Source organism: Electrophorus electricus, chromosome 8 (genome assembly GCF_013358815.1).
Source record: "Electrophorus electricus isolate fEleEle1 chromosome 8, fEleEle1.pri, whole genome shotgun sequence".
Taxonomy (NCBI): Eukaryota; Metazoa; Chordata; class Actinopteri; order Gymnotiformes; family Gymnotidae; genus Electrophorus; species Electrophorus electricus.
In genome coordinates, this window is record NC_049542.1 from 3,373,288 (window position 1) to 3,383,287 (window position 10,000).

The window sequence follows — 10,000 nt, forward strand, 5'->3', positions numbered from 1 at the left end:
GAGGGCCCTCAGGTTGTTGACAGATCTTTATGAATCAAAAGACGGAGAGAATGGAAAAGGAGGGATAATTGTTCCTGTCTCTTCTTCCGATAAAAGGACATGATGAGGGTTGGCGGAGGTGGAAACTGTCAGTTAAAAAAAACAAACAAACAAACAAAACCGTGGACAGCACCTCCGGCCCGTGCCGCAGGCTGAACCACAGGGCGATGGAGACGCCTGCTGTAACAGGCACCGAACGACGCCCCAAAAATCCCAGACGATTTTTTTTTTTCAAGGTTTTTCAAAGGTATGCAAATCGCCATTCAAATTTGAAACATTTAAATGTGGGATCGAGGACCGGGGGGGCGGTCGGGGCCAGTCGCGGGCGCGCGGTTGGTGTTAAGGCGCCGCAAATGGGGGTGTTACCGGGATGGGATGCGATGGGCGGCTCGGGGCACGAGGACGGGAACAGAGGGGAACGTTCCGCACGGACCCCCTCGGGAGTCGGTCCGAACCGGCGGCCGCTGTCTTTATCGTCGGACCGCCGCATGGGGTTACGCCCCAGGGACCGAAGGGGCACCACGCGCTGGGGGTGCTGGGAGGGCCCGTGGTGAATGACCCCTGAGGTGGGAAGAGAGAAGAAAAACAACTAGACTTTGGGAAAAAGAGAAGAAAATGACAAAAGATAGAACGATAATGTCACGCAGTCGGGTAAAGGGAAATGAGATACCCGGAAGCGCCGGTGCCGTGCAGTCTAACAGAATGAAAAATAGCGGAAAAAAACCAATACTACGGCAAAGAGTCCAGTACAGCCAATCAGAGACGAGGAGCAGAACAATACTGTCAGCAGGAGAATGCCAGAAAGCCTTCAGGACAGTGATGGACAATTACGAATACACAGTTTCGAAGAAGTACCGTTTTAAAAGAAAAAAAAGGATATTGTACTCCCTGGATATGGCGAGATGTCCGACATGTCCTGGAGCTCGCCGCACTCGGACTTTATGAGGCAGAGGGACAGACCCTCGGCCGTGCTCCCCGGGTGGGTGGGCGAGCAGGACCGGTGGTGCCCCAGGTGGTGGTTGGACGCCATCTTGGTCCGTAAGCTGGTGGTCTCCCGCGAGAGGTCCATGGAGTCCGGCGAGCCCCTGTCCTTGCCTGGGTACCCCAGCGAGGGGGTCCCGAGGGGCCCCTGGAAGGGGTAGCCCATGAGGGGTAGGGGGAAGGGTTGTCGGAATGATGGGGGACTGAAGCCCACGTTGGCAGAGAGGGAGGAGGGGTGCAGAGAAGGGTGGTGGTGCCCGCCGTGGGCGCCCACCGCCGACCGCTGGTGGTGGTGGTGGTGGTGGAGCTCCGAGGCGGGCTTACGGACCACCAGGGGCAGCGCCTCGGTCTGGTCGTTGGCGCTCGGGAGCGGGACTCCGCCGAACGACTCGTGCGGGCCCGGGATGATGACGTCGCCGAAGCACTGCAGCCTCTGATTGGTCGTGTGGAAATTGGGGTTGTCGCCATTGGTGGGGAACGGGTCTTGGGGCTCAGGGAGAGGCGGGAACCCCTGCGGCAGGGGACGTGGGGGCTTGGCGAAGACCTTGACGACCATGTCCACCACCTGGGACATGGCGGAGTTCAGCTCCTGCTTCAGCGTCTCGGCCAGCTGCTTCCCCTCCGCGTGCATAGAGGTGGACCCTTGCCCTCTGACCCTTAGGACGCCCTCTCGCTTGGGCCTCTCTCCGTCCATCACGGCGCGCTCCCTCGGCTGCACCCTTGCCCGGTCCAGGAAGTGACCCGGGTCCAGGTCCGGCATCTCGCAGTCCGAGCGGTCGGCGCCCGAGTCCCGCGCGGGGCGCTCGTCGGCGTCGGAGCGCGCGCTGTCCTCCGAGAGGTTCCCGCCGTCGGGGTCCGGGTCGTTACCCTCGGAGTCGGTGCTGTCGTAGACCTGGAAGAACTTCTCCTGCAGCTGCCTGAGCTGCTTCTGCATGTCCTCCAGTTGGAGCTTGAGCTGCCGCCGCTCCTCCGCTTTCTGCTCCTTGCGCGCCGACACCAGCTGCCGGAAGCTCTGCTGCTGTTGCGGGACCTTCTGTTTGCGCTTGTTCTCGCGGTAACCGTCCCGCGGGCTGTGCGGGAGCGGGTGGCCCTCCGGCTCCCCCTCGCCGTCCCCCTGTTCGCGCTCCCTGCCGCAGCCGCTCGGCGGCCCCCCCACGCAGGGCGAGTGGCTCATCCCGCGGATGATGTTCTCCACGCGAGCGCGCTTGGCGCGGAGGTGCTCGTCGCTGAGCCGCTCCGCCTCAAAGTGGGCCGGGCGGGCGAACGGCGACGGGCACTCCTGGCCCGGGCTGTCCCGAGATGAGCTGCTGCACGCGTCCTCCTGCGCCGCTTCGGAGCCCGCGCTGGAGAGGGCGCTGCCAGGGAACCCCGGCTCCGCCCCTCCGGCCCCGCCCCCATTCTTTGTCATGCTGCTCTTCAGCAGCTGGGAGATGATGGTGGTGCCAGGAAATGGTACCATGGCCTCCTCGTACGAGTTGGCCCTCTTCAGGAGTTTCCGGAGCACGTTGGACTTGCTCTCGCCGGGGTCCCCGTGCACAAGCTGGCTGCCTTGGCACTCCAGCAGGTCCGGGTCCACGGCGTGGCGGGCGTTCATGGCTCCGACGAGGACAGGAAGTCTGACAGCACGAGTGATGAGGCTATCGGCCGGGAATGCTGCAGTCAGACTGGAGCTCGAGCCCACGGTTCTCTTCACTCCGTTGTCCACTCTCCTTCTTTTAGTCTGTCGGTTTAGGAGGAACTCGCTGTCATGGTCCGGCATCCCTGGTGCTACCACTGCGCCATCTCTCCCAGGTCAAGGGTCACGCGGCTTCGAAAACGCTCCGGACACCTAATGGGGCGAAAAGCGCGGTTCACGGGCGCGACACAACAAGATCTCTGGCTTCTCCGTAAACCCACTGCCGTCTGTCCCGTCTTCCTTACACACGGACACTCTTATTCATTATGTAATAGACAAACGAGCAGATGAATGATTAAAAAAATAAGCAATTCAATTACAATTCACCATAAAATGTTTTCAGTTACAAACAATGCAACGCTGTGGCTCGTTCAGGTGGAACTATTGAGTGTAGGGTCTCTGGCTCAGAGTGCTAACAACAGGGATCGCTAAAGGAAATACAGAACACACATTTCTAACACTGCATACAGCTCTTAGGTTGATCTGTCTGAAATTGAACTGCTTTGCCTTAAGGTTATATGTCCATGTAGGACATTTGATTAGATTTGGTCAGAGTACTGAAACGGGAAGTAAAGAAAGAGTGTGTGTGTGTGTGTGTGTGTGTGTGTGTGTGTGTGTGTGTGCGTGTGTGCGTGCGTGTGTGTCTGTGTGTGTGTGTGGTGGCTGTTAACACATGAACTTTTGAATATATGAGAATAGCCCTACATTGTACACACTATCTAGCTGACAAACAGTAATTTTCAGTTCACATGAAAACACCCCAGCTCCCCCAAAAAGAATAAAAAATACTAAGAAACTCTCTACTCTGATTAATTACGTTGTTTTAGATTGGGCCGAAACACCTATGAATGATAAACAAATAAAACCAACTAAATAAATAAATATATTATCACACCAACATTTCAAATCAAACATCACACCCACGGCTGTGATGCTTTTTATGCAAAATCTTAATCTTTTTTTTCTGTTATTATTATGAGCTTAGGTATTCTAACGCCTGTGATCTTTAGGGCTCACTGTAGTGTCAGAAGTCCGAAATGGGTTTTTTCAGTTTTGTGGGGAGAGCACAGGCCGTCTTACTTCGCTTTATATCACTGACAGCAGGGAGTTCACTCAACAAAGTTTCTGTTTTCTCCACAGCATATCGCGAAATGGGATTTATTGGTTTTGTCTTACTAAGCGTTATTCATTTTTGCACAAAAGCAGGTGGTTATCTTACGTAAACGCGCAAAAGAACCCGTTGCTTACTAACTTGGTGTGTTTGCGTATTGAATCAAAATTTGACATAAACAGAGAGAAAAAAACTGTACGTCAACATACTTCAACATAAGAAAAAGCTCAAAATATAAAAACAGAAAAATTAGACCTTTTATTTTGAAATCAACTGCAATATGCTTTTTTGTTCTTGTGGCGCCGCTTTGATGTGTGACTTTTTACATCTGGATCCAACTCGTTTCTACACCACGAGTAAACGTAGGTCGTTTTCCTAATTAACCATCGTATAATTGCGCGTTTTCTCTTCGTCGGAGAAAATGAACAATAAACAGCGAATTCTCTTGAGTCCTGTTAAAACATCGTGCCGAATCGAGAGAAGTTGCGGAATCTCCGTATTTCACGCTGCAGAGGAACTAGGAAGTTTCACTAATCGCTGCTATGAGAGAGCCAACCAACAGTCTGAAATTCACCCAAGGTGATGAATCGGGTGCTTCCTCTTTATGAAATATGTTTCTTTGACAAAAGGTTCCCCTTTTAAAAAATTGGTGTTCTTAAAGGAATTTCGGCTCACGAATAATATTTCTGCACCTTCAGGTGGAGGTTACGCGAATACATTGGTGACCAAGCGCCAACCGTCGGGTGCTCTGGTTTTTAATGCATTTGTTCTGGATAAGGCCGAGAACTTACAAGGCAGCACGAATAAAAGCAAGCTGGGGCAATAAACGGTGCGTGTGTGTGTGTGTGTGTGTGTGTCTTTATCAGACGAGAGACGGCTCCCAACACCTGTCTTTCCCAACGGAGCACCTGTCTCCCTCACCGCCCATGCGCAATGCGACGCGCACGACTCGGCTTTCAGCAATTTCGCGGAATTGCGGACGAGGAACTCGGCGCTGCCGTTAAGAAGTTCCAACGAGAAGTTCCAACTTCCCTTCAGATTTTATTGCAGCTTGCGTAAACACTTCAGGAAAAACAACAACAACAACAACAAAAACTTCTTAACGTGCTATCGTTACGCACAAAAACGAAGCCGTTAGACAGCTGAGATTTTTTTAAAAAAGAAAAAAAATAACTTTCCCCCGAAACCTTGCGCACAACAGTAAAAGATTTGGAAAATGAAACGTACGCAGCGGTAAGTTCGCTTCAATCGCCTTTAACGGACGACGTGGATAGGAACAAACGTGGCAAAAAAGTAACTAACCCGCAAACGATTCTCACGGGGGATGCCGGGCGCAAGACAATGCGCTCTCGGGGGACATGCAAAAGAACAAATCCTAGCACCGTGAGAACTCAGTCGGCGGCCAAAAGGGGAAAAAAATAGTGAGCGGCCTTTAAAACGGGTTTAAAAAAAAACCGAGCGGCGTACACACGGGAAAGTCCTACGTCGGCGAACGGCCGAGGCACGGACGCCTAAAACACACCGGAGAAGAGGGGGGAAAAGTCCGCGTAACGGAGACAATGACCGCACGGACAAGACAGCGACGCGCATTTTCAAAGTGGATTGCGGAACCGCTGTAGCCTTCGTCGAGCCGTTTGTATTGACCACAAAAGATTTCACAGAAAATAAATAGATAAATAACAAACAATTTGGGTTTATCGTCTAGTTTCGGAACGGAACGGAACGGGAGTGTTTGACAACGCCTAAAAACTTGGGCGACGTTTCTTTCAGCGTTTTCAATTCGGCGCTATCCGTTAAACAAACCCGCAGTCGTGTTTTGTTTTGTTTTTTCCCCGGTGTGAAGAGCGACTTGATTTGCGCTTCGTTTATCGCCCCGGAACGCACGACACGCGCCGAACAACGGAGAGGACGGTCGGTGTGTGTGTGTGTGTGTGTGTGTGTGTGTGTCTGTCTGTGTCTGTGTGTGTGTGTGTGTGTGTGTGTGTGTGTATGTATGTGTGTGTGTGGGTGGTGGGGGGGTGGGAGGGGGGGTTTGTTGCACTTACCTCGCGAGCGTGTGGAAAATCGGGGTAAAAAATCCTTTTCTGCGCCCGACGAAAGACGAAACGCCGGCCCCGGTAACGCAACGGTGTCTGACCGAATAACGGGGGGTGATGCGCTTGGGGGAAAGAGAAAGAGCGAGAGAGGGCGAGAGAGAGAGAAGGAGAGAAAGAGAGAGAGAGAGAGATAGAGAGAGGATGAGAAAGAGAGCGAGCGTGATCCTTCGCGACCGGACCGGTATCTCCGCGGCGCGCGCCGGGCACCGCTCTGCGAGACCCACTTAAAGACAGGACTGAAGGAAACAGGAAGACTCCGCGTCATAAGCATTGTGATGTAACGCTCGCACCTACCAATAAGAACTGCCCGGCGGCTCGCGAGGAATACCACGCTGTGAACTTGCCCCAAGGATGATACGCGAAGGGGTCTTCGATGGGGAGGGGGGTGGGGGGGTCTAAAAAAAATATAGATATATATTATTACCTTAAATGAACAATCGGCACAGAAAATGACAAGACTTGGGAGGAAATGTTTACGAAGTGGCTATATGAACACCTAGGGGTGTTTTTTTGTTGTTGTTGGAATAATAGTATATGTCGTCAATTAATTATCGGTTTATTATAGCTATGGTATAGATCTGACGATGCTTAGAGTTGAGATTTAGGTTAAATCAAAGCGATAATTAAACGGAAACCGATTTTGCTATTTTAAGAGACGTCCATTCATTTGCGGATTAAAGCGATAGTAGACGTTACTCAAACAAGATCGCATTAATCCACATCAAATCTGAATTTTGTTAATTGAATCAAGTGCGGGCTTCATAGGTGTCGTTCGTACTTCTGCGTGGGGGAAACAGCGCGAATGTAACCACGCCGGTACAATTTTCACGAGCAACTTTTTTTTTTTTTTTTTTTTTTTTGCGCGTGCGGCCCCTCTGCTCCCGTGCTCCGTGCCCTTGTTAGCGCGAGCTCAAATTTCCACCCGCTTATGCGCTCCATTCTCCGCGCGTTGACGGTGCCGCCGTCATGCCATTTTCGACTTTAAAGGTGTCAGTTGATCATGCGTATAATTCTTTTTGCACGTCTTTGGTAGGGCAGGCATGGCCGTTTAAGCTTTGTTACGGTTTATCTTCTTATTTATCCGTTTGTTTGTTTATTGCACGGCGCAACTCATAAAGACTTATCGAAATCAAGAGCAGAATTTGCCGAGAGAGCCCGTGCAACTCTGCAGTGGACTCTGGTCGCTGTTTGCATGCGTCTCAGAGCTGCACTAGTAATTTATCCCACTCGGAGGAATTGTAACATTTGTGCTGGACTTTGTGATTAATGTCCTGCGAATTTGTTTATTTATTTAGGATGTCAAATGACCTGCAGTAACGTGCGTGCGGACGGAACGTCTTCGAGAAGCTTTTCTTCAGTAGCGCGCGTTAACTGGGCAGCAAGTTAACTGCCCGGGGGGTGTGCAAAAAAAAATTTCAATGATATATATGATTTAGCGTAAGTGGATTTTGGCACTTGGGTCTGGTGGAATAGCTGCGGCCCTTGTTCGTATTTAAATCGTACCGCTGCGTGCACCACAGTTGAGCTCGGATCAGACAAAACAAAACAAAACAAAAAAAACCCAGACACATTTGTGAGATTTCTAATACACTACCTTTCCCCTTCTTATTTAATAAGAGGAGGTTTACGCGTTGTGCTGATAATTTGCATGGAGGATCTAGTTTCTTAGACAATTGAATAAAGGTGTCACCCAGGAAGCATCTTACAACTGCACCTAAATTTCGCGACTTATCTGAAGAAAACATATAAAGATTTATCCCTTTATCTGTCAGTGAAATGTATGTAAATTTATCTGGTGGATTTGTGCGTTTGCGCGACTGAGCAATTTGGTCGAATGAAGTGTTTTTAAAATCTTTTTGTTGTTGTTGTTGCAGGGAACAGACAAAAAGAGAATAAATATATATGTATAATATAAATGTATAATATTTTTACTTTTCCCTTAATCGTCCTTCCAAAAATAAAAAGCGATCAGACTACAGAAAACAAAATGTTACACGCTTCGCTCGTTTAGGTGCAACCTGTTCAAACGACAGAAGCGTGCACAACCTCCCGGCCATAAATCTATTAATAAAGAAAATTTAATGTTCCTAATAAATTTTTTTTTTTTTTTTTTTGCAGCCCCCCACCCCCGTTTCGATCACCTCCATGCCAAAAAGGAAAGGCGAGTCTCTTTTCCATGTCGCAAGCAAGTGCTTTCGAGGTCGAAAAAAAAAACAAAAAACATTTGCTCCGAAGTCAGCAAACTTGGGCGTCTCGAGCGCCTTTTCCAAAACAGGTGCCTCGCGCCTCTCTCGGGCGCGCGAGTGCTGCTTTTTGCATCCCGTCCCTGCGGTGCGCACGCCGGGTGGAAAACACATTAGGACATAAAAGAAAAGGTGTTTGGAAACGGAAACGCGCGCGGAGCTGCAGAGGATGTGTGTTCGCTACCACTGGCACCTCTCCCCGCGCGCCTGTACAGGACCACGAGCGTGGGGCTATTTCTATCAAGGTTTTTTTTTTTTTTTTTTTTTTTTTTTTTGCATCCGTCTTTGTCAGAGCGCGCCGTCGACACCTCGAAGCCCCGCGGCTGATAAAGAAACGCTCGTTAGCCCTGATTTCGATTGAGGTATTTACGGTGGGGTTTTTTATTTTTTAGGGAAGGCTAGCGCGGTGAACAGGCGCTCGAGGGACAGTAAGGCCATTGTGTAAGGGCGCGCAGAAAGTCCCCGTGAGAACGCGCGCCCTGACCTCTTTTGGAGTTCTGCACCCGCGAATCATTAATTTGCAGTCTGATTGAATTACGCGACCTTATTTATCTGAAGCGGTTTGCATTGTTCGTGAACTTACGGCTCTGCTGCGTGCATTTCTGCGTATTTTACTAAAATGCACGCGGATTATAACTATTAGGCGACTGCACCCTAATTGGCGAAACACAAAGAATTCGTTGTAGCTGTTGCACTCGTCGTCTTTGTTGTGGTTTGGGCATTTTTTAGGGTGTAACGGTGCATGTTGCGCGTAGTTTTGTCAAGACCTCCAGGCATTTGGCAACATATTTGTCTAAATGTAAACCGAAGGACGCGCACGTGCTCCACTGCTCCGTTCCGGCAGGTTCAAACCGGTGTCCAGGCACGATGCACGCGCACAGCCGGCGGTTTTGAAACGGTGTAGTTATTTTTGGACTAGCACAATAATCTGAGGCGGTAGTCCACATAATCCTCCGTTTGGCAAATCCGACGTGCGCACGGAGCAAACGTTTCCGTGCACGCCTTATATGTTGCATGCGACTGATAACGAAAACGATGGTCGCGCGAGCTGCCGTCTGCGTTTGGACATGTACGCGGGGACGCACGAGAGTTTCCATTCTGCGTCGATGCAGACTGATGCATGCAAACTGGGTGACGTCTGGTATTTTGTTGTTGTTGCTGCTTTTTAACGTCCGCGCGTTTTACCATGCGTGGCGGTGAAGGCCGAATTTTAGATTTCGATCTCGCGCGCCGTTTCCGGTGCAGTAGGGACAAACTACGATTATTATTATTATTGTTATTATTATTATTATTATTATTAATATTATTATTATTGTTGTTGTTATTATTATTATTAGTAGTAGTAGTAGTAGTAGTAGTTTTCTTTTACAGTTCACACAATTTGACGTGAACTGCCGTAGAGCGTGAGATGTAAGGTGTCAGAATTGACTGAAACTGAAGTGTGCAAAGTTGGTGATTTACGCAGATAAAACTGTTTTATGTAAGTGTGGTGATACACTGTTTCGTGTACACACACACACACACACACCTTGAAACCTTAATTTTCTGCCCAAAGTCTAGGAGTTTCAGTCTGTTTATTAAAGTCCGGAGGCGTGATGAAATCCTAGAGGTCACTTACAGTTTATGACCGGCATGCTGGGTTTAAGGGAATGGGCTCTGATTGGCTCCTCTCACGTGGGTTCGAAGGTCAGGACTTAGAGAGAGAGACACGCGGGGACCAGAGGGAAGAACTCTGGAACGGCCGGCGTGTGATGGTGCCAGTGTTGCCACGAAAAAACCCTCCAGCCATCCCTACGGGGGTCTCAATCAGATAAATGAGGAGGAGGAGCCTGTGTGTGTGTGTGTGAGAGAGAGA

At 49.9% G+C, this 10,000-nt stretch overlaps 1 protein-coding gene across 1 annotated transcript in view; it reads right to left on the reverse strand.

Moving 5' to 3' along the window:
• LOC113590782 (prospero homeobox protein 1-like) overlaps positions 1–5,927 on the reverse strand; it is a 23,453-nt gene extending 17,526 nt beyond the window's left edge. Inside the window, exons 1-2 of the mRNA XM_035528780.1 lie at positions 5,852–5,927; positions 920–2,848 (exon numbers count right to left, since the gene is read on the reverse strand). Of these exons, the coding sequence (XP_035384673.1) occupies positions 920–2,779 (1,860 nt within the window). The 5' untranslated portion in view covers positions 2,780–2,848; positions 5,852–5,927. The remainder of the gene's footprint in view (positions 1–919; positions 2,849–5,851) is intronic.
• Positions 5,928–10,000: the final 4,073 nt, after the last annotated feature.